The sequence below is a fragment of the Oncorhynchus mykiss genome, chromosome 13, assembly GCF_057628025.1.
Source record: "Oncorhynchus mykiss isolate SJ-2025 chromosome 13, ASM5762802v1, whole genome shotgun sequence".
Classification (NCBI taxonomy): Eukaryota; Metazoa; Chordata; class Actinopteri; order Salmoniformes; family Salmonidae; genus Oncorhynchus; species Oncorhynchus mykiss.
In genome coordinates, this window is record NC_143034.1 from 17,065,892 (window position 1) to 17,090,000 (window position 24,109).

The 24,109-nt window shown below is 46.9% G+C and overlaps 2 protein-coding genes across 2 annotated transcripts; both read left to right on the plus strand.

The window, feature by feature from the left end:
- The first annotated feature begins 3,336 nt into the window (after nt 1-3,336).
- On the plus strand, nt 3,337-9,753 carry cbx6a (chromobox 6a). Its single transcript, XM_090195482.1, has 5 exons — nt 3,337-3,904; nt 4,736-4,779; nt 5,073-5,138; nt 6,112-6,178; nt 6,382-9,753. Exons 1-5 carry the CDS (start codon nt 3,836-3,838, stop codon nt 7,645-7,647), a joined length of 1,512 nt encoding a protein of 503 aa, XP_090051608.1. The 5' UTR covers nt 3,337-3,835; the 3' UTR covers nt 7,648-9,753.
- Nucleotides 9,754-13,398: 3,645 nt separating this feature from the next.
- Nucleotides 13,399-22,389, plus strand: nptxrb (neuronal pentraxin receptor b). The gene is made up of 5 exons (XM_090195477.1): nt 13,399-14,634; nt 17,476-17,815; nt 19,045-19,286; nt 19,461-19,640; nt 20,451-22,389. The coding sequence occupies exons 1-5, from the start codon at nt 13,915-13,917 to the stop codon at nt 20,697-20,699; spliced, it is 1,731 nt and encodes a 576-aa protein (XP_090051603.1). The 5' UTR covers nt 13,399-13,914; the 3' UTR covers nt 20,700-22,389.
- The last annotated feature ends 1,720 nt before the right edge of the window (nt 22,390-24,109 follow it).

Here is a 24,109-nt window from a genome sequence, read left to right on the forward strand (position 1 = left end):
TTCCAACGATGCAAAAAAATATAGAGAAATAACAGAACATTTGAAAAATAATAACATGAGGAATAAATACACAATGAGTAACGATATCTTGGCTATATACACGGTGTACCAATACCGAGTGGATGTGCTGGGGTACAAGGTAATTGAGGTAGATATGTACATATAGGTAGGGATAAAGTGACTAGGCAACAGGATAGATAATAAGCAGTAACAGCAGCGTATGTGATCAGTCAAAAGAGTGCAAAAAGGGTCAATGCCGAGAGTCGGAGTAGCTACTGCTTAATTATTTCACTAACTATTTAGCAGTCTTATTAAGGCTTGGGGGGTAGAAGCTGTTCAGGGTCCTGTTGGTTCAAGACTTGGTGCATCGGTACCGCCTGCCATGCAGTAGCAGAGAACAGTCTATATGACTGGGTAGCTGGAGTCTTTGACAGTTTTTAGGGCTCTGAAACCGGCTGGTATAGAGGACCTGGATGGCAGGGAGCTCGGCCCCAGTGATGTACAGGGCCGTCCGCACTACCCTCTGTAGCGCCTTGTGGTCAAATGCCATGCAGTAGCCTTACAAAGCGGTGATGCAGCCAGTCAAGACGCTCTCAATGTTTTAGTGGTATAACTTTTTGAGGATCAGAGGGTCCATGTCGAATCTTTTCAGCCTCCTGAGGGGGATGACGCGTTGTCGTGCCCTCATCACGACTGTTTTGGTTTCTGTGGACCATTATAATTCCTTTGTGATGTGGACACCAAGGAACTTGAAGCTCTCGACCTGGTCCACTACAGCCCCGTCGATGTAGATGGGGGCGTGCTCGGCCCTCCGTTTCCTGTAGTCCACGATCAGTTCCTTTATCTTCCTGACTTTAATGGAGAGATTGTTGTCCTGGTACCACACTGCCAGGTCTCTGACATCCTCCCCGTTGGCTGTCTCATCATTGTCAGTGATCAGGCCTACCACCGTCGCAAACTAAATGATGGCGTTGGAGTCGTGAGCGGCCAAGCTGTCGTGGGTGATTAAGGCGTACCGGAGGGGACCAAGGGGGCCCCGTGTTGAGGGTTAGCGTGGCGGATGTGTTGTTGCCTACCTCACCACCTGGGGGGGGGGGGGGGGGGGTGTTAGGAAGTCCAGGATCCAGTTGCAGTTGTTAGCTGTTTACGCCCAGTATCCTTAGCTTAGTGATGAGCTTGGATGGCACTATGGTGTTGAACGCTGAGCTGTAGTCAATGAACCTCATTCTCACAGAGGTGTTCATTTTGTACAGATGTGAAAGGGCAGTGTGGAGTGCACTAGAGATTGCATCATCTGTGGAACTGCTGAGACGGTATGCGATTTGGAGTGGATACAGGGTGTCTGGGATGATAGCGTTGATGTGAGCCATGACCAGCCTTTCAAAGCATTTCATGGCTACAGATGTGAGTGCTACGGGCAATAGTAATTTAGACAGGTTACAAGGACTATGGTGACCTGCTTGAAACAAGTAGGTATTACATACTGGGTCATGGAGAAGTTGAAACTGTCAGTGAAGACACTTGCCAACTGGTCAGTGCATGCTCTGAGAATGTGTCCTGGTAATCCATCTTGCCCTGCAGCCTTGTGAATGTTAACTTGTTTAAAGATCTTACTCACATCAGCTACGAAGAGTGTGATCACATATTCATCCGGAACAGCTGGTTCTCTCATGCATGGTTTAGCGTTGTTTGTCTCGAAGTGAGCATAGAAGGTATTTCTGGTAGACTTGCATCACTGGACAGCTCGTGGCTTGGTTTCCCTTTGTAATCCATGATAGTTTGCCATTTCTGCCACATCCGACGAGCATCAGAGCGAGTGTAGTAGAATTTGGTCTTGGTCCTGTATTGACGCTTTTCCTGTTTGATGGTTTGTCAAAGGATGTAGTGGGATTTCTTATAAGCGTCCAAATTAGTGTCCTGCTCCTTGAAAGTGGCAACTCTAGCCTTTAGCTCAGAGCAAATGTTGCCTGTAATCCAATGATTCTGGTTTGGATATGTACGTACAGTCACTGTGGGGATGACGTCATTGATGCACTTATTAATGAAGCCGGTGACTGATGTGGTAAACTCCTCAATGCCATCAGATGAATCCTGCAACATAGTCCAGTCTGTGCTAGTGAAAACTCTTGGTAAATTGTATGGTCATGAGGTATTCTAACTCTCACTCCATCTAAGGCTAGGACACACTGCCAGGGTTGAGCTGAGGATGAGAGAGTAATGGCCAACTTGATCTATTTTGACAGTTCAAATAGTAGGGAAGGCTCTCCTGTGAGAAAAGTTGACTTGATCAGATTGCACATCTTTTTTTAAACAACAACTCTTTCCTCTAAACGCAACTCATCTGCACATGATCTACTTTCCAGAGACAGAAATGTAATAGAAACAATACAATATAATACAATATAATAAATACAATAACATTGAATTTAATAGAATACAATAAAATATCATAAAATATCATAGAATACAATACAATAGAATACACTACAATACAATAATATAGAATACAATAAAATAGAATATGTCTTCTGCATGACCTTGCTGCTATGCTGATCCTTCCAGACACACTGTTTCTAAATGTATACACACTGAACAAAAATATAAATGTAGCATGCAACAATTTCAAAGATTTTGCTGAGTTACAGTTCATATAAGGAAATCAATCAATTGAATTGAATGAATTAGGCCCTAATCTATGGATTTCACATGACTGGTTAGGGGCACAGCCTTGGTAGGCCTGGGAGGGTATCGGCCCACCTACTTGGGAGCTAGGCCCACCTACTGGAGAGCCAGGCCCAGCCAATCAGAATGAGTCTTTCCCACAAAAGGGCTTTATTACAGACTCCTCAGCACCCCTCCCCCTCAGATGATCCCACAGGTGAAGAAGCCTGATGGGGAGGACCTGGGCTGGTGTGGTTACACCTTGTCCCCAGCACAAGGTACACCTGTGTAATGATCATGCTGTTTAATCATCTTCTTGATATGCCACGCCTGTCAGGTGGATGGATAATCTTGATAAATGATAAAACGCTCACTAACAGGGATGTTAACAAATTTGTGCACAACATTTGAGAGAAATATGCTTTTTGTGTGTATGGAACATTTCTGGGATCTTTTATTTCAGCTCGTGAAATATGGGACATTTTACATGTTGCGTTTTATATTTTTGTTCAGTATAGTTTAACCTCTCTCTCTCTGTCATTAGCAAAATAACCAACAATAACAGAGTGCTCCACTGCTCCTAAATTACTGGTAGCAGCCCGCCATTTCCTTTTTCTTCTGTAACAAAAGGTCGTTAAAACACAAAGAGATTATTTGTGTCCAAGACTCCTCCTTGTCCCTGCCGGTTTGTGCTGTCTTGCCAACTCCTATGGTCACTGTCACGCTAAACAATGACTATAGAAGTCGGCAAGGCAGCACAATAACAGTTTTGGGAACAGGCTAGCTCATTCACTACCATTGAAATCAGGAAAGGCAAAATGCACAGGACAAAAGTGCACTTAAGGTATGTTAAGGTTAGCAGGTTGTATGACTTGGTGGCTGTGCCAGTTAGTGACCACTCTGCAGAGCTGCCTCCAGAACAAGACTCAGGACGAATAACGCTCTCCTGCCCTTTCTGCATCTTGTCGAGGCCTCCTGCGTTGCCAGGACAACCAGAAGGGGCTGACCCCGTCCACGTGACAGAGCTCCTCTCTTCTCCTGCCTCCGGGTGTAGTGTGTGTTGTCTGCTGCCACTGTGACAGATTTGGGGGAAAGAGAAAGTGGTCTGCTCTGGTCTTGCCACCAGACAGTGGAGTTGGTCGTCTGGACCGAGAGAGCAGTCGGGCGTTGAGAGATGGAGCTCTCTGCGGTCGGAGAACGCGTTTTCGCCGCGGAAGCCATTCTGAAACGCCGCGTTCGCAAGGTGAGCATGCCGCCGTTTTTTGTCGCTGCAGAAGAGCAGACGTGGGCGAGGGTCTCCGCGGCGTGCTTCGAGGGCGAGAACCGAGGATCTGTTTTTTAATGACAACGGGGAGGCCTTGCTGTAGCTAGTAGCAAGCGGATGCTTCTCTAGCAAGCCGTTTTAGCTAGCCGAGAAGCTAGCAAGTGTGCTGTGCTGATGGTTTGCAGTGAATCGTAAAAAATAGCTAACGTTACACAAACGAGTCGGCGTGTAAAGACAACGTAACCTTTAGCTAATTAGCAATGCCAATTAAAATAAAGGCCGGGTTTGCGTCAAATGCAAATCTATGCTTTGTCTTTGACTTTTTACCCAGACAGCTAGACTATAAATATATGATTGCACCCCACATACCATAAACTAGCTCGCCAAACCATACATTCAAGTCGACGGTGTGTCATTATTAACTTTAGCTACATAGCAGCTAAATCAGTTATTCCCTCTCTAGCTTGAGTGAATGTTTTGTCCAGATGCCAGTGGAACTAATCTGCTAGCCAGCCTGTCTGTGTCTGCTTGATGGTAGTGTTTTGTAGCAGCTTTTCCCTCTAAAACTACAAAACAAGACAGGCATACCAGCCAACGTGTTAATCAGAACTGAGCCAATTTATATTACTCAATGTATTGAGTTACGTATTATTTAGAGTAATACGTTACTGTTAATATGTATCTTAGTATTCATGAATAACTAGATAATAAGAAGCCATTTTTGCTCTTACACTAGCTATAAAATGGCTGAATACAGTATTGAACACTTTTGGGCTTTTTCCTCATTCCTCTGTACCTTTCTCTCTTCAGTCTCGCCTAGAATACCTAGTGAAATGGAAAGGATGGGCACTGAAGTAAGTGATTGTGTTTCTAACTAAAAAAATAATTCAGAGTCTTTGCATACCAGCAATCACCTTGTCTGAAGAGACATGTTGTGTTTTATAGTACATCTATCCTAGTAGCTACATCTTTCATAGACTTATAAGTCTCCAATTTATACCATAACCAGAAAATGTTAGCCTGAAATCCAGACCTGTTTTGTGCTAACATTCCACTCCTTGTACTCTGTGTCCTGTGCCAAACATGGAGTGGAATGTCAGTTATGTAAATGTAGAGATAAAACCATTGTGCCACCTCTTTGCTTTAGACACAGTACCTGGGAACCAGAAGAGAATATCCTGGATGACAGACTGATCGCAGGATTTGAACAGAAGTGAGTGAAACAGTTAACAGTATTTCAATTCTTACACATTATTCAATTCCTTTAAGAGAAGTGATGTTTATGACACAGTAAGGACATTTGAGAAATTGTCAAAAAGGGTAACACAATTCTCTCTCATCCCAACATCAGTTTTCCTGTTCCCCCTCATTTTCCCAGCTCCCCTCTCTCTCTCTCTCTCTCTCTCTCTCTCTCTCTCTCTCTCTCTCTCTCTCTCTCTCTCCTTGCTCCCTATGTTGCTCTCTCTCTCTCTCCTTGCTCCCTCTGTTGCACTCTCTCTCTCTCTCTCCCTCTCTTTCACTCCGTCTATATATAAAGGTCTTATATCTGTCCAAGTCCTCTCTTTGTCTCTTCCTGCCAAACACACTTCAAAGCACTCTGCTGCTTACAGGGGATCATGGAACTAAAATGATCCCGTGTGTGTGTGTGTGTGTGTGTGTGTGTGTGTGTGTGTGTCTCTCTCTCTGTCTCTGTGTTCAGTCTTAGTCAAACAAACGTCAAACTGTTATTCTTTAATTTTTTTCTTCATTCAGATCCCTATTAGCTGACGCCATAGCAACCAACCGCTAGCTAGTCGTCCTGGGGTCCGCTGTTCTGCTTTCACACACCCAGTCTGTCTCATATTGCACCCTATTGCCGATTATAGTGCACTAATTTTGACCTGAGCTCATAGAGATTTGGGTAACAGTAGTGCCCTACGTAGGGGATATGGTGCGATTTTTGGGACGCCATCCCGGGTCTTTTGATCATCCCTGTCTAACTGGAAGTTGGGATGTATGAGAAACAGGATGTTACATTAATAAACGTCTCCCTCAGTTGGCTTTGAACTGTATCAGTCGAGGCCTAGATGTTATTACTTCAATAATTGGCTCAATCCCAATTCAACCCACCCCAGCCTATTGTATCCAGGCAGGCTAGGGTCGTATTTCAACGTATTTCACTGTTGTCCCTTTGTTTTTTCCCTCAGAGAGCGTGAGAGAGAACTCCACGGACCAAAGAAGCGGGGACCCAAACCCAAAAACCTTCCTGCCAAGGTATTGTTTTGGATGTTGTTGTGTGCCACTATCAGAACCACAGCAGAATTAGGACTAGCTGATATAGTACCTGTCCCAATGAGAATGTAAGAACAAGACCAAACGTTTCCTTCTGGAAGTTCTGATGATGAGATTCTCCTTTTGAGTTTACGACTCACTTTACTTTCATCTCTCACCTTCTCTCTCCTCTCCTCCCTTCTCAGGCACGTGGAGCCCAGAAGAGGGAGACCTCCACCCCTCGAGCGCCTCGCTCCACTTCTTCCTCTTCTCCTCGAGCCCCTCCATCCTCCTTCCCCTCCGCCTCTCCAGCGCCCTCCCCTAAACTCAACTCCCTGGCAGCGACACACAAGCTGAAGAAAGACATTCGCCGCTGCACTAGTATGTCCCGCCGCCCCTTACCTCGCCCCGACCCCCTGGCCTTCTCCGGCTCCAGTGGGTTCCCCTCGCGGCCCCCCGTCTCCCCCTTCTCAGAGACCGTCCGCATCCTCAATCGTCGCGTCAAACCACGCGAGGTCAAACGGGGTCGCATCATCCTAAACCTCAAGGTCATCGACAAACCAGGAAGTGGAGGCGGAGGAAGGGGCGGCGGGGGTAACCGGAGGGCGCCATCCGGCTCCATGTCCCTCCAAGGGGGTCGTCAGAACATCCCCTCCCGAAATAGGATCATAGGGAAGAGGAGTGGAGAGGCTCCGTACCGGCCCTTCCAGCCCATGCTGGGGTTCCCCATGTACGGGAAGCCGTTTGGTCTCCAGTGTGGCGGCCCCGGACCTCTACACCTTCCACACTCAGCTACAGGCTCCAGCACAGGGACCTCAGGGGCTAGGGACACCCAGCCACCCCCCTCTCCATCCAGCTCCAGTGGATCCACCACACCCGCCCAGAACCATCCAACCCCTCCCGGACCCGCCACTGGGGCCTCTGCCTCTGGGTCGGCTCCCAACTTGAGCACCCAGGCTTTGGCCTCCTCTGCCCAGTCTACCCCTAGCCACCCCCCAGAGCTCCAGAAGAACCAGAACGCTGAACAAGGACCAAACCCCCTCCTCCCCTCCCTCTCCTTTGCTTCCGGTTCCTCCTCTTCCTCCTTTGATGAAGAGGAGGATGATGCTGATGCTCTGGACCTTTCCTCACCTCAGGAGGGGAAGAGGAAGCTTCGCCGTCGGCGCCGGCAGAAACGCCAGCCGCCCTCCGTCAGTACCGCTTCCCCTCCTCACCCCCCTGCCGCCAGAGCCTGCCCCTTGACCTCCAACCCTCAGAGGGTCCCCGCCGAGGGCGACCCCGACTGGCACCCGGAGATGGTGGCGAGCAGCGCCAACGTGGTCGTGACCGACGTCACCACCAACCTCCTCACCGTCACTATCAAAGAGTTCCCCTCCCCCTCATCCCGCCCCTCCTCCCCCCAACCAATACACCCAGAAAATACCACCTCCTCCTCACCCCAACTGAAGAACCCCCCACAACCCAAGCCATAGGAAGAGATCAAAGAAGTGGAGATGAATGAATTAGCCTGGCTCCCTGATGTGTTTGTGCTTTCTTGGCCAACTCCTGTGGTCATTGTCTGGGACCAGGCTAGGGAGTAATGCTATATTAACACAGAAGGTTAAAAAAAAACTTCCAATAATAATGAAATTCAGGCCATTTGAATATTGAAGAAGAGCGTTATTTTTTTGAACAGAACTATAAGAAGCTAAGAGCAGGGCGTGCAATATACATCTGTAACAATGCTGATTGTCCATCTTTATGCAGCGTGATTTCTCTTCTGAGGATCAATAAAGTTTATTCAATTCATGTCCACTCTCTTAACCGTGACTGTTTGGAGGCTGGTAACAGATACCGTCAGTCATAATAACGTTCAATTCAATCTTTATTGTAGGGAAATTCATACAACCGATAAGTGTTTGTTATTTGTTCATATTTATACCCATTTTCTCCATTGGAAGTCCAACTCTTTAAGGTTTAAATGAGGTGATGAAATGACGTTGCACTTGCTTTGTTGGGCTTCGGCAATACTGCATTTCTACATTGAGATATTTAGCAACGCACTTGACTCCATTGTTGACAACAACCCTATTCTGTATAATTTCCGTATCCAATATCCACATGTGAATTACAAGCCCTTCTTTTTTTCCCCTCTCTCTCTCTCTCGAATGCACAGGCCGATATAAGTATATATTTATATGCACGCACAACGTTAATTCAGCTGCAAAAAGAATACAACTAAGCGAGGAAAGCATAGAAAGTTAAGTTATTGCTTTTCTTATTGCCATGTTCCAACGCCTGCCTTTAACTCGCTGTCGCCTTCAAGATTCCGGAATGTCCAGTATTCCTGGAACCTCAGTCAAGACTCTAAACGGACTCTCTAATTATTTAAGCTGTGGACTGCATGGAGTGGGAGTAATGACGATGTAGTATGTAACCTATCCACCGGGAACACTTCTGTTTGTACCTACCAGATATTCTCTGCATCATGTCTGTACCTACCTACCAGATATTATCTGTGGAATAACCTGTAGTCCAAACCTCTCAATGGCCTTCTGACCCAGTTTGTGTTGACGTTCTGATATCCTGGTCCCAGATCTGACCATCTTCTGGTGCTGCCCCTGTTTCTATAGGGCCCCCCTCTCTCTCTCTCTCTGTCTGGTGTATTTGTACAATATTATTACAATATTTAAAAGCATGTGTTGCCTTATAGCTGCTCAGTTCCAACTCCACTGCATCTGGTCCGTATACTGTATTAGATCGATGGTTGATTGTCGTCTAGTCTTTGATACTGTGATAATAATACACATCCTACCACAAACACATCTTCATTCAGCTGTTAATGGATAAAAACATTATCTTGACTGTCATTGGCTAAACCAGTAGATTCTCTTGCCTGTCATTGGCTAAACCAGTAGATTCTGTTGACTCATTGGTTAAGCCAGTAGAAGGAGTGTTCATGTACTTCTTGGTGGTGATTTAACAGTTGATATAAATAGGTAGCACAACTTGACATAGTGGCCTACATTTATACCAAGCAGGGCTCTAGATTTCTTTTGTTTTATTTTTGGATGTAATTTCAAGAGCCATGTCATTGGCACTTTAATGTAATGACAAGAAGCCGACCTGAAGAATCCAATATGAAATGTTTGTCCATGTAAACTGGTTCATTTCGAGGGCTTTTTGCTTATGTACCTCATTATATATGTTTGAATGAAGCGTAATGTGTAAGCTTTACCTTCTTTAATAATTACCGTTGATTGTTATTGTTGTTTTTGATTCATGTCCAATATGGGTTTGATAAGAATGGAAAACCCCAGATTTTTAATGAATTATAAATGTGTATCAAGACTGCAGTTTGTGTCTCGTAATATTGGTAATATGAATGATGTACATTGAATTGTTGTTTAATGGTAATAATGATGATGATAATGACGAGGATAATGTCGATGGTAACGTTGTGATAATGTAGCTGAAGCATGTTTTGCGAGCCCTTATTGTACAGGTAAGGTGAGCGTGGTCATGTTGACATTCGTTCGTTGTTGCTTTCTGTATATGTTCTGTTGTGCGAGGCTTTTAATAAAAAACACCTCCAAGACTGCTCCTTTTGTCGTTCATCTCTTCAGTTCTTTACAGAGGAGTTCTCTGACCTCTTTATATGCTGATTCTTGTGTGTTTATCGCTTTAAGATTCAATCTGGAATCTTGGCTTTCAACTGTAGGAGAAGGTTGTATTTGATTCTCTATGGCTGGTTTCCAGGGCTCGGATCAAGCCTAGTCCTAGACTTAGAGTAGTAGGTCTGGGGAAACTGGCCTGAGCTCAGACCACTGCTTGTAGTTCCCTGATGGTCCACATGGTGGCACTGTTACCACAGGTCACATGGGCAGGATTTTTGCTCTTAGCCTGCACTCTCAAAAGGTTTGAAGAGATGAAGGTTGGGGCGATGGTTGTGCTTCTAGGGCTTTGGTGGACTTCAGGGGTTAGCCACGGAACACAGAAGTTGAGAGAATATTTGTGGACACACTATTGTGAGAAAAGACAGCAGCTTCTCTTCCCATGGTCCCACGACCTGTTTTAAGTACCTAGGTGTACACATCACAGACAAACATCAGACAGTGTGGTGAAGAAGACGCAACAGTCACCCAAAACCCTGACAAACTTTTACAGATTGCACAATTGAGAGGATCCTGTTGGGCTGTATCACAGCCTGGTATGATGGCAACTGCACGGCCCTCTCCAGAGGATGGTGCGGTCTGCACAACGCATCACCTGGGGCAAACTACCTGCCCTCCATGATACCTACAGCACCCGATGTCACAGGAAGGCCAAAAAGATCATCAAGGGCAACAACCACCCGAGCCACTGCCTGTTCACCCTGCTATCATCAGGAAAGCAAGGTCAGTACAGGTGCATCAAAGCTGGGACTGAGAGACTGAAAAACAGCTTCTATCTCAAGGTCATCAGACTGCTAAACAGAAATCACTAACTCAGAGAGGCTGCTGCCTACATTGAGACTCAATCAAGGGCCACTTTAATAAATGGATCACTAGTCACTTTATACAATACCACTCAAAATAATGCCACTTTAATAATGTTTACATATCTTATGTATCACATGTATATACTGTATTTTATACCATCTATTGCACCTTGCATATCCCGCTCGGCCATCGCTCATCCATATATTTCTATGTACATATTCTCATCCACCCCTTTAGATTTGTGTGTATAAGATAGTTGTCGTGCAATTGTTAGATTACTTGTTAGATATTACTGCACTGTCGGAACTAGAAGCACAAGCATTTCGCTACACTCGCATTAACATCTGCTAACCATGTGTATGTGACCATTAACATCTGCTAACCATGTGTATGTGACCATTAACATCTGCTCACCATGTGTATGTGACCATTAACATCTGCTAACCATGTGTATGTGACCATTAACATCTGCTAACCATGTGTATGTGACCATTAACATCTGCTAACCATGTGTATGTGACCAATAACATCTGCTAACCATGTGTAATGTGACCATTATCATCTGCTAACCATGTGTATGTGACCAATAAATTGTGATTCGATTTGTATGCCTTGTCTACTATTGTCCTATTCTACCACACTCCTCACCTTCAATCCTTCATCTCCCTTTAGCATCCATGTCCTCAACTCTCTACCACCTTCTCCCATCCAGCCCAGCCCATACTCTGGCAGGCCACCCATGGTCCCCCCTGCTCTCCCAACCCCATCCAGCCCAGCCCATACTCTGGCAGGCGACCCATGGTCCCCCCTCCTCTCCCAAACCCAGCCAGTCCTCCTCTGGATGGCCTCAGTCCTCTCTAGTTTGGTCTCCCTGTTCCTCCTCCATTCTCTCCCAGAACCAGCCCATCCTCCCTTCTCCTCGCCCTCTCTCCTCTCCCCATCTCTGGCTGGCCTCCCATTGTGGTTTAGGGACTGGACAGATGGGACTTCCTAGTGTGATGGCTGTCACTCCAGGACATCTACAGCACCTGGTGTCACAGGAAGAAGAAGAAGATCATCAAGGACCTCAGCCACCCACGTCATGGCCTGTTCACCCCGCTACCATCTAGAACCCGGAAACAGTACAGGTGCATCAAAGCTGGGACTGAGAGACTGAAAAACAGCTTCTATCGCCAGGCCTTCAGACTGTTAAATAGTCACTACTAGCCGCCCTCAGTACTCTGTCCTGAACCTTAGAGACTGCTGCCCTAATTACATAGTCATTGAACACTGGTCACTTTAATCATGTTTACATACTGTTTTACCCACTTCGTATGTATATCATGTACTCTAGTCAAGGCTTATCCTAACTACTGCGGTACACCTTCTCTATTCATAAACTGTCCATACTGTCTATGCCCACCATCATATACATACACTGTCCATACTGTCTATGCCCACCATCATATACATACACTGTCCATACTGTGTATGCCCACCATCATATACATACACTGTCCATACTGTCTATGCCCACCATCATATACATACACTGTCCATACTGTCTATGCCCACCATCATATACATACACTGTCCATACTGTCTATGCCCACCATCATATACATACACTGTCCATACTGTCTATGCCCACCATCATATACATACACTGTCCATACTGTCTATGCCCACCATCATATACATACACTGTCCATACTGTCTATGCCCACCATCATATACATACACTGTCCATACTGTCTATGCCCACCATCATATACATAAACTGTCCATACTGTCTATGCCCACCATCATATACATATACTGTCTATGCCCACCATCATATACATACACTGAGTACACAAAACATTATGAACACCTGCTCTTTCCATGACGTAGACTGACCAGGTGAATCCAGGTGAAAGCTATGATCCCTTACTGATTTCCCTTGTTAGATCCACTTCAATCAGTGTACATGAAGGGGAGGAGACAGGTTATAGATGAAGGGGAGGAGACAGGTTAAAGAAGGATTTTTAAGCCTTGAGACAATTGAGACATGGACTGTGTATGTGTGCCATTCAGAGGGTGAATGGGCAAGACAGAATATTTAAGTGCCTTTGAACAGCTGTGGTAGTTGGTGCCAGGCCACTGGATTGTGCCAAGAACTGCAACACTGCAGTTTTTCACCCTCAACAGTGTCCTGTGTGTATCAAGAATGGTCCATCACCCAAAGGACATCCAGACAACTTGACGCAACTACAGGAAGCATTGGTGACAACTTGGGCCAGCATCCCTGCGGAACGCTTTCAACACGTAGAGTCCATGCCACGACAGAGTGAGGCTGTTCTGAGTGCGGGGATTTGACTGTATTGTTTTGTGTTGTTAGATATTACTACACAGCTGGAGCTAAAAACATAACAATTTCGCTGCACCTGCGATAAAATCTGCAAAATATGTACGCGACCAATAACGTTGAATTTGATTTGATTTACTGGAGTATAGTGTCCAGGCAGACTAGACTAGACTCGTGATGTGCGTGGGGGATATCGTGTCGAAGTGGTTTATGTTCCGGTCTGGTAATAGAGGATGTATGCCTCATACACACTTCTGCTGGGGGCGCGCACATACACACACACAATCCATAAACGGGTGTAGTATTTTGGCCTCTCTCTCTCTCTCTCTCTCTCTCTCTCTCTCTCTCTCTCTCTCTCTCTCTCTCTCTCTCTCTCTCTCACACACACACACGCCTCTATCGTATTAGATGGTGTTTATAATGTTATTTTCCTCTTCACCTCCAATGACGCATCCCACACATACACACCCTCCACTCCCTCGTCTGTCTCCCCGCCTACTCTGTCACGGTTCCCATAGTAACTACGGACGGAGGACAGGAGCGGAGCTTAGCAACACCGAGAGAGGGAGACGGTCTTTCGATTTTAGGCCCGCTGACAGAACAATCGGTATTTCTACATTTAGAGAAAAACGCAACAAACGCGTCTGTCAACCAATGTCGTTTGTTATCTGCGCGTTGGGAGTTTTTTTTAGGTGATCGCGTATTATAATATAGGCCTAGGTTATTCGTTTTATTTAATCATATGAAAAAGCAGGTAGATTAATCAACTGATAGGCTATCGAGGAGCGGATTATGAAATCGCACGAGTGATGTTGGCTATAGCATTTTCATAGATTGTGAGGGGGAAAAACTGACCTTGTTTTTCAGTAGAATCTATCTTTCCAACTGAATTTGATCTCTGATTTATAGGCTAATCTATCGATCGCTTTAGCCCATCTCGCCGCGCTGCCGCTATGAAGTTCGTTGTAGTCTTGGTCGGTGCTGGTTCCGTGGTCTTCCTCGGCGCGGTCATCTGCATCATCGCCAGTGTTTACCCGCGGAAAGCTGCCGCGCCCCAGGACCTGTCCGACAACGCGACTCTGTCTGCTGAGCCCTTGTTTTCCCTGGACTCGGTGGCTCACGCCGGTCCATTGGGCGCTCTCCATGGTGCTGAATCCTACGAGGGCGGCGGAGGAGGCGGCTTGGGGCTGGGGGGTCCCTCCACTCTCAACGAGCTCAGCCCCGGGGAGGTGACCGGTGGTGGTGGAGGGGCGCCGAAACAGTTCAGTTTCAGCCGGCTCATCTGCACTCCGATTCCCGCCGGAGAATGCAAGGCCAAGAGCATGAAGCAGCAGGCGGACGACCCTTCACTCTATGTGGATGAAGACTGGAGCTACCTCCGGACCACCGCGGACGACCTCCGGCAGACGGTGGTGCAGCAGAACGGCCAGATACTCATAGATCAGCGGACCATCCGTGAGCTGTCGGGGAAACTATCGGAGTGCGAGACCGGCCTGGAGGACGGGAGTCCGGGGCACTCCGAGAGGAGCCTGGGGGCCTGGGTGGGCAACCGCCGACTCATGGCCGGGGATGATGTGAGCTCATCGGCCGCTGTGCAGCTGCAGACCGCTAGAGCCGTGGAGGAGCTAGAGAGGGCCATTCTCAACCTGAAAGACCGCATCGAGAAACTGGAGGTGGGTTGGGTGAATATTGAGTATAGCTTACCCTATAGCCCAAAGCCACAGACTGTAGTCATATACAGTCTCGATATAAACTAGCTATAAGCAAACATATGAATAAGCTAATTTTGTAAAAAGTTTCAACAGTAGAGATAATGCGCCTTTGGGAGAGCGTATAACACACGTTAGCGCCTTGGGAGAGCGTATAACACACGTTAGCGCCTTGGGAGAGCGTATAACACACGTTAGCGCCTTGGGAGAGCGTATAACACACGTTAGCGCCTTGGGAGAGCGTATAACACACGTTAGCGCCTTGGGAGAGCGTATAACACACGTTAGCGCCTCGAGGGGCGCTTTTGATAGGTTTAACCTATATGTCCCAGTGTGTTTTATAATGTCTTGATCATCTCCAGTCAGTCACTGAGCGAGGCCTATAGGCTACTACGGTTAGCATATGTATTATTTATATGATCAAGGGAGATTTATGCAATATGACTATATGGTTACTGATTGCTTGCCCCCAAACAAAGTGAATCTTTCAGTAGATAATCCAAAATAATGAAAAGCATGTCGCCACCAATTGTTAGTAATATCCAACACCGACAGACAGACATGTTGCACAACCCAACGTCTCAACCTTATGCAACAAATAGGCTACAATATCAGCGCGGAAACAGAGGCGTCCCAATTCCAGAACCCCCACTTGGCGCGCCCGTGATGCATGGGGCGAGGCATAGGCTATATCACGTGATAACGAGGTAAATGACCATGGGTCTAGTATTCCTAACGGTTAGAATATCCTAATGACATCAATTATTTGATTGACTTCAGGACCTCTAACTCACCCCGACCCTCCCTCCTCCCTCCCTCCTGACTTGATAGACATCAGGATCCCTGACTCCCTCCCTCCTCCACCTCTCCTTCACATCCATCCATTCATCCATCCATCCATCCAACTCACAGCCTCTCTCATCAGCATCATTATATGCACCCGCTCCCTCAGTGCAAGGGGATATAGTTTCTTTCATTTGCTATCTCTCCCCCCTCACCACGCAGCTCTTACATCCACATCCGTCCACATCAATAAAATATGAAGGGATGCTGGATGAAGAGAGGAGAGACCTTGAGACTTAAGCCATACTGTGTATGTGTGTGTGTGTGTGTGTGTACACCTGTGTTTTTGCTGTAGCTTGCTGTCTTAAAGGTATTGAGTGTGTACGTGTCAGAGAGAGAAAGAGAGAGAGAGAGAGAGAGAGGGAGAGAGGGAGAGAGGGGGGTGAGAAAGCTAGGGAGGGTGAGGAAGATAGAGAGGGAGAGAAAGTGAGAGAGAGAGAAAGGACAGAGTAAATGAGAGAGGATGAGAGAAAGAGAGAGGGAGAGAGGGAGAGAAAGTGAGAGAGAGAGAAAGGACAGAGTAAATGAGAGAGGATGAGAGAAAGAGAGAGGGAGAGAGAGGTGAGAGGGCTAGGGAGGGTGAGGAAGATAGCCAGGGTGAGAGAGAGAGAGAGAGAGGAAGAGAGATGGAAAGAGAGATGGAAAGAGGGAGAGTCAGTCTGATGTAAGAGAGGCTATTTTATTGCTTGAGACACTTAACATTTCCCAGTGCATTATAACATACTGCACAGTCCAGGAACAGTGAGTGTGTATGTAGTCTATAGCTGTCCAGGCATTCAATCTCTCCTCACGCCAATTATCTCTCTCTCTCTCTCTCTCTTTCTCTCTCTTTCTCTCTCTTTCTTTCTCGCTCTCTCTCTCTCTTTCCCTCTCTTGCTCTCTCTCTCTCTCTCTCTGTCTCTCTCTCTTTCCCTCTCTTGCTCTCTCTGCCTCCCATCTTCTCTTTCAGTCTGTCTGTCTGTGTGTATGTCTGTGTGCATGTCTCTGTGTGTGTGTCTGTCTCCTGTTGCTCTCTCTTGTCGCAACCCTCTCACTTTACTCGTACTTAGTTGCTCTCTCTCTCTCTCTCATACTCTGTCTCTCTGTCTCTCTTTCTCCATCCTTCCTCTTTCACCTACACCTCCTCTCTCTCTCTCCCTTCCTTTCTATTCACCTCCTCTCTCTCTCTCTCCACTTTAACCCTATCTCTATCTGCCTGCCTGTCTTTTCGTTGTTTTCTTAAAGATGCAGTAAGTCATGTCAGAAGCTAGAATATTCATTATTTACCAATAACAACTGAACAGTCCAATAAAACTACACCACATAGTGGTCTAACAACAATATCTAGAATCTAGCAAGTAAGTTTAGTGGGTCAGAGTGCAATATTTATTTAGTTTCAAAGCACAAACATTTGTTAGCACATTTCTCAACCTGGCTTTAACTATGGAGGGAGCCATCCTGCCCCGCTAATTGCAAGGGGGGTTGCCTAGCAACACAAACCTCTGAGAGAGTCAAAGTCTGCATTGCATATGACACATTCCCATGATTTGTAAATCTGTACCTCACAAAATAACTAGATACAGAGCATTCGGGAAATATTCAGACCCCTTCACATTTTGTTATGTTACAGCCTTATTCTAAAATGGATGAAATAGTTTTTTCCCTTCATCAATCTAAACACAATACAAAAACTGAAATATTACATTTACATACATTAAGAATTCAGACTATTTACTCAGTACTTTGTTGATGCACCTCTCTCTCTCTCTCTCTCTCTCTCTCTCTCTCTCTCTCTCTCTCTCTCTCTCTCTCTCTCTCTCTCTCTGTGTCTCTCTTTCTCTTTCTCTCTGTCTTTCTCTCTGTCTGTCTCTCTCTCTCTGTCTCTCCCTCCTTGCACTATCACTCACTCTTCCACAACCTCCTCTTTTCTTTCTCTCCCTCCATGCTAACCCCTTCCTCTTCTCTTTCTCTCTCCTCTCACAGTTGGAGATCGGCCCTGCTGCCCTGAACCTCTCCGCTGAGACTCCATCCCCCAGCGCCGGTGTGGGCGTCAGCAGTGGCATCGCTACTAAAGTTCAAGGGTCACCGTCATCAGCATCAACGACAGGAGGCGGTAGTGTCTCCTCGGGGGGCCGAAAGGCCCCTGGAGGCCCTAGCAGAGGAGGCGGAGGCCCCTGGAAGGACCTGGAAGGAGAGCTGGAGAGGAAGATTGAGATGCTGGAGAAAGAGCGGAAGGCGCTGAGGAAGGAGACACAGACACATCACAAACAGATAGACCAAGGGATTGATACTCTACACCACCGCATTGCAGAGCTGGAACAGAGTGAGTGGAACAGAAAGGGGGAGGAGGGAGGAGGGAGGAGGGAGGAGGGGTACTATAGGGAACTAACAGAAGGTCAAATAAGTTGAGCCCAGATTTGCTGGAAAGCAAAGTAGATCAGAAGGACAAAACGGTAACTTCTTCTTTTACTACAACTACTACTACTATCTGTTTCCCAGAGCCAAATGTAAACCATCTCTCCCTCCCTCTCTCCTTCAGTCTGACAGAGTACAACTACCCTGACGGCTATGTCCTCTCCTTCAGTCTGACAGAGTACAACCACCCTGACGGCTACAGTATGTCCTCTCCTTCAGTCTGACAGAGTACAACCACCCTGACGGCTACAGTATGTCCTCTCCTTCAGTCTGACAGAGTACAACCACCCTGACGGCTATGTCCTCTCCTTCAGTCTGACAGAGTACAACCACCCTGACGGCTATGTCCTCTCCTTCAGTCTGACAGAGTACAACCACCCTGACGGCTATGTCCTCTCCTTCAGTCTGACAGAGTACAACCACCCTGACGGCTATGTCCTCTCCTTCAGTCTGACAGAGTACAACCACCCTGACGGCTATGTCCTCTCCTTCAGTCTGACAGAGTACAACCACCCTGACGGCTATGTCCTCTCCTTCAGTCTGACAGAGTACAACCACCCTGACGGCTATGTCCTCTCCTTCAGTCTGACAGAGTACAACTACCCTGACGGCTATGTCCTCTCCTTCAGTCTGACAGAGTACAACCACCCTGACGGCTATGTCCTCTCCTTCAGTCTGACAGAGTACAACCACCCTGACGGCTATGTCCTACCCTTCAGTCTGACAGAGTACAACCACCCTGACGGCTATGTCCTACCCTTCAGTCTGACAGAGTACAACCACCCTGACGGCTACAGTATGTCCTCTCCTTCAGTCTGACAGAGTACAACCACCCTGACGGCTACAGTATGTCCTCTCCTTCAGTCTGACAGAGTACAACCACCCTGACGGCTATGTCCTACCCTTCCCCATGAGGACCAAGTACATGTAACAACCATCTCTCTCCCCTCCTACCCCATCTCTCTCCCCTCCTTCTCCATCTCTCTCCCCTCCTTCGCCATCTCTCTCCCCTCCTTCTCCATCTCTCTCCCCTCCTTCTCCATCTCTCTCCCCTCCTTCTCATCTCTCTCCCCTCCTTCTCCATCTCTCTCCCCTCCTTCTCCATCTCTCTCCCCTCCTTCTCCATCTCTCCTTCAGGTCTGACAGAGTACAATTATCCAGACGGCTATGTCCTCTCGTTCCCCGTGAGGACCAGATACATGTACGGCCTGGTGCGGAGAGAAATGCCTGAGATGTATGCCTTCACCGCCTGCGTCTGGCTCAAGGTGAAAGAGGGGGGTATCGGCACCCCCTTCTCCTACTCCGTCCCGGGACAACCCAACGAGCTGGTGCTGCTGCAGGGGATACACAACCCTGTAGAGCTTCTTATCAACGACAAGGTAGGAGTGTGTGTGTGTGTGTGTCATTATCATATTCATTACTGAAACATATCAGTTATCTCCTCCTATTGTTCATACTTGTATAGTTTTATGAATAACATTGATTGGTCGATTGATTGATTGATTGATCGACTGATTGGTGGTTGAGCTAAATGTCCCTCCCCTCACTTCTAGGTGGCTCAGCTGCCCCTGTCCCTTGCCCAGGGTGTGTGGGAGCACATATGTTTGAGCTGGACCCTCAGAGACGGGGTATGGAAGGCCTACCAGGGGGGGAAGCTGAAGGGGCGCGGAGAGGGGCTGGCCGCATGGCACCCCATCAAGCCAGGAGGAGTGCTCATTCTGGGGCAGGAGCAGGTGGGTGAGAGGGATGGAGGTCTGCAGGGGTGGAGAGTTAGAGGGATGGAGGTCTGGTGGAGAGTTGGAGGTCTGGAGGGGTGGAGAGTTAGAGGGATGGAGGTCTGGTGGAGAGTTGGAGAGTTAGAGGGATGGAGTGATGGAGGGGTGGAGAGTTAGAGGGATGGAGGTCTGGTGGAGAGTTGGAGAGTTAGAGGGATGGAGGTCTGGTGGAGAGTTGGAGGTCTGGAGGGGTGGAGAGTTAGAGGGATGGAGTGATGGGTGGTTCAGTGTTAGAGGGATGGAGGTCTGGTGGAGAGTTGGAGAGTTAGAGGGATGGAGTGATGGGTGGTGGAGTGTTAGAGGGATGGCGTGATGGAGGGGTGGAGAGTTAGCGGGATGGAGTGATGGGTGGTGGAAGGATGGAGGGGTGGAGGGATGAGAGATTGAGGGGGGGTGGCTTATCCTGTGGCAAGAGGAAGTGAGAAGGGTGGGGTCGAGGTGGAGGGTGGAGGAATGGAGAGATGGATGGGGTGGAGTGATAGAGGGATAGAAGGGTAATAAGAAACCTTGAGAGGAACCAGACTTTTCTGTCAGGCTGGGTGGCTGGCTGGCTGGCTGGGTGGGTGACTGGCTGGCTGGGTGGCTGGGTGGCTGGCTGGCTGGGTGGGTGGCTGGCTGGCTGGCTGGCTGGCTGGGTGGCTGGCTGGCTGGCAGGGTGGCTGGCTGGCTGGGTGACTGGCTGGCTGGCTGGGTGGGTGGATGAGTCCCTGATCTCTCTCTTTCTCTTTCACTCTCTATCATCTCTATCATATTATATTTCCTTTCTAGGACACGCTGGGCGGTCGTTTCGACGCCTCCCAGGCCCTGGTTGGGGAGCTCTCCCAGTTCAACCTGTGGGACAGGGTCCTGAAGCCTGCTGAAGTATCCGCTCTGGCTGCCTGTTCCTTGGGCACACTGGGCAACGTGGCCCCCTGGACAGACCAGGACGTGGAGGTCTACGGAGGGGCCACCAAGGAGGCTGTGGACCCCTGCAACCAGCCACCCCGGGCCAACCCCAGCTCTAGCCCTAAACAGTGAGGGGTTAGAGGGGTTGGTAGAGGGGTCTCTTGGTTGTTATAAAGGGGAGCCACTCAGTGAGGCCAGTGAGGGTAGTTGGTTTGTTGATGCTCCTCATAAGAGGGGGGTTTAAGGTGTTTTTCTGGGGCAGGGGTTGTGTGATGGGAAACTGGGGTAGAGATGGAGAGTCAGTTGAGTTGTTTTAAAGGGGCATTGCTATTTCCAAGAGAGGGTGGGTGTGCTTGAGGAAGCCTTTCGGAGGGTCTGGGATCAGGGGAATTAGAGATTAGTTGAGTAGGAGTGTTGTTATCTGGGTGTTGTTCACCCACTGAAGGTGTTAACATCAACAGCGCTACAGCTGTTGAGAACAACACCCAGGCTAGCTTTAGCTACGCGGCCATGTGGGGAGATGTTAAGGGAAAGGTGCTGCTTTTTTTCACCCCTCTGATTTAGAGATGAGATGAGATGAGCGGGGTGGGGGGTTCTCAGCCCCCCAGGGAAGAGCTACATACACCACGCCTCATCACATCACATCTCATCACGTGTTCTGAAGCTTGTGCTTCTAACTTTGGAACAGGGATTTTCTTCTGCTTTTGGAGATGTGTTGCTACTGTTTGTGATCAACAACAGCTCGGTAAAAGTGAGCGTCTGGACTGCTTTTTCTACCACGCATTTTGTTGATTTTCTTTGCAGCAATGTTTATTTTTCTAACACGGTCTTCTTTCTATGTGTGTGTTACGTGCTTTCAGACAAACCTGTTGCGACTCACAAAACCTCTCACAAAGATGCAATTGTAACGGCCCAGCACAACGTATTGCCATAGAGATAGCTGTTGTGAGTCGCATGGATCATGTAAATGAAGACGTCAATTGATTTCTTAGATTCATAACATCCATCTGCTTGACTTAAAGAGGCAATCTGTTGAGTGATTGGTACATCCATTGTGGCAGGGTGTCCACTTTGTTGTTGTTTCAACTGCAGATTCGCCCTTTAAAGTGATTTGTGTCTCAATGTTTTTTTTAATGTAAAGCTGATGGAATGGAATGTATATCTGTATGCATGAGAAAAGCTTTTTCAAAATTAGAGGTCAGAGGTCAGATTTCTAAATAGTCCTGTTTCCAAGACAGCAACAACACAAAAACGTACAACAATATGAACTATTGAATGGTGCGCTTCACCCCACAAAGGCCAAAATGAATACGCACCTCAAAGAATGTGTATTTAGCTTGATCTTACCTTCACAGAATTGCTTTATAAGTGGGTACAGAAGGGACATTGGGACACTGATGTTGAGTTGAGGGGTGTAGTGAAGAAAAGTGTACCCGGATTATTAGGTGTCCTTCCCCCCACTTCACCATTGACATATGGTTGTAAAGTGCCTGTCTGGGTATTACACGCCCAATGCAAATGTCAAATGTATTTTATTCTCTCTCTCTCTCTCTCTCTCTCTCTCTCTCTCTCTCTCTATCTCTCTCTCTCTCTCTCTCTCTCTCTCTCTCTCTCTCTCTCTCTCTCTCTCTCTCTCTTTCTCTCTCTCTCTCTCTCTCTCTCTCTCTCTCTCTCTCTCTCTCTCCTGCTATTGGTTATGATGTTATTGTAACCAGCTGTGATGTCAGTAAGTGTTGTGCTTGTTCATCTTGTGCACCTCCATGGATCTTCTATGATATTGTGACAATATGTGGATGAATAAAATAAAATGGTTATGATGTCGTAAGGAGGTACTTTTTGGCTCACTGTGTGTGTATGGTCAAATTCTGTGTGTGTGTGTGTGTCGTGACTGGTCCTCCACCCACACAGAAGGAACTGTGGAGTTGAACTGTGCTGCTCTCTGATCTAGTATCATCTCTCCCACACTAACTGTTATGTATCTGTCTCTCTCCCTTAAAGAGATACTGTTATGTATCTGTCTCTTTCTCTTAAAGGGATTCTTTATGTATCTGTCTCTCTCTCTAAAAGGGATACTTTATGTATCTGTCTCTCTCCCTTAAAGGGATACTTTATGTATCTGTCTCTCTCTGTCTTAAAGGGATACTTTATGTATCTGTCTCTCTTTATGTATCTGTTTCTTTTTCTTAAAGGGATACTTTATGTATCTGTCTCTCTCTCTTAAAGGGATACTTTATGTATCTGTCTCTCTCTGTCTTAAAGGGATACTTTATGTATCTGTCTCTTTCTCTTAAAGGGATACTCTATGTATCTGTCTCTCTCTCTTAAAGGGATACTTTATGTATCGGTCTCTCTCTCTTAAATGGATACTTTATGTATAGGTCTCTCTCTCTTAAAGGGATACTTTATGTAGTTGTCCCTTTCACTTAAAGGGATACTTTATGTATCGGTCTCTCTCTCTTAAAGGGATACTTTATGTAGCTGTCTCTTTCTCTTAAAGGGATACTTTATGTATCGGTCTCTCTCTCTTAAAGGGATACTTTATGTATCGGTCTCTCTCTCTTAAAGGGATACTTTATGTATCGGTCTCTCTCTCTTAAAGGGATACTTTATGTATCGGTCTCTCTCTCTTAAATGGATACTTTATGTATCGGTCTCTCTCACTTAAAGGGATACTTTATGTAGCTGTCTCTTTCATTTAAAGGGATACTTTATGTAGCTGTCTCTTTCACTTAAAGGGATCATGTCAGGGATACTTCCCCAGAGTCAGATGAACTTGTGGATGCCATTTTAATGTCTCTGTGTCCAGTATGAAGCAAGTTAGAGGTGGTTTCATATGCCAATGCTAACTAGCATTAGCACAATGAATGGAATAGCATGCTAGCAGATACCCATAGACTTCCAGTCATTGCGCTGACGCCAGTTAGCAATTGCGCGAGCCCTAGTTAGCAACATCCTTCAAACTGTTTGTTTGTTGAACGTCTTTCTTATTCTGTCTACCCACTTCAACACTATATTTTTGCCTCTACTTTATAATCTTTGTTAGGTCCCCCTCTCTCTGTCTCTATCTATTTCCCAGGCAAGCACACACACACACACACACACACACATATGCATGTACGTGCGTACGCAGGCACGCACACACACATACTCACGGAGTCACGCGCACACACACGTCAGCTTGTGATATTAGCATCACATGCAGTCATAGCCCCACTCACTCTCCTCTCCTCCTGAATAATACATGAGCTTTAATTATCTCTGTCACTCAGCTCTGGTCCCTACTGTCTCTCTCTTCCTCTGCACCCCCCTCTTTGTCTAACCTTCTCTAGCCCTCCGTCCCTCTCTCTCTTTCCTCCCACCTGTATCTTTCACTATCCCTCCATATTTCTCTCCCTGCATCCTCTCCTGCTCTCTGATATTTACGTCTTCCCCTCTAGCCTTTTCCTTCCCTTCTTTCTCATTACATTCTAATCTACTTCTCTGTTCAGTTTCTCATCCTCCTCTTTTTGATCCTTTAGTCACTATTCATCTATTCTGACATC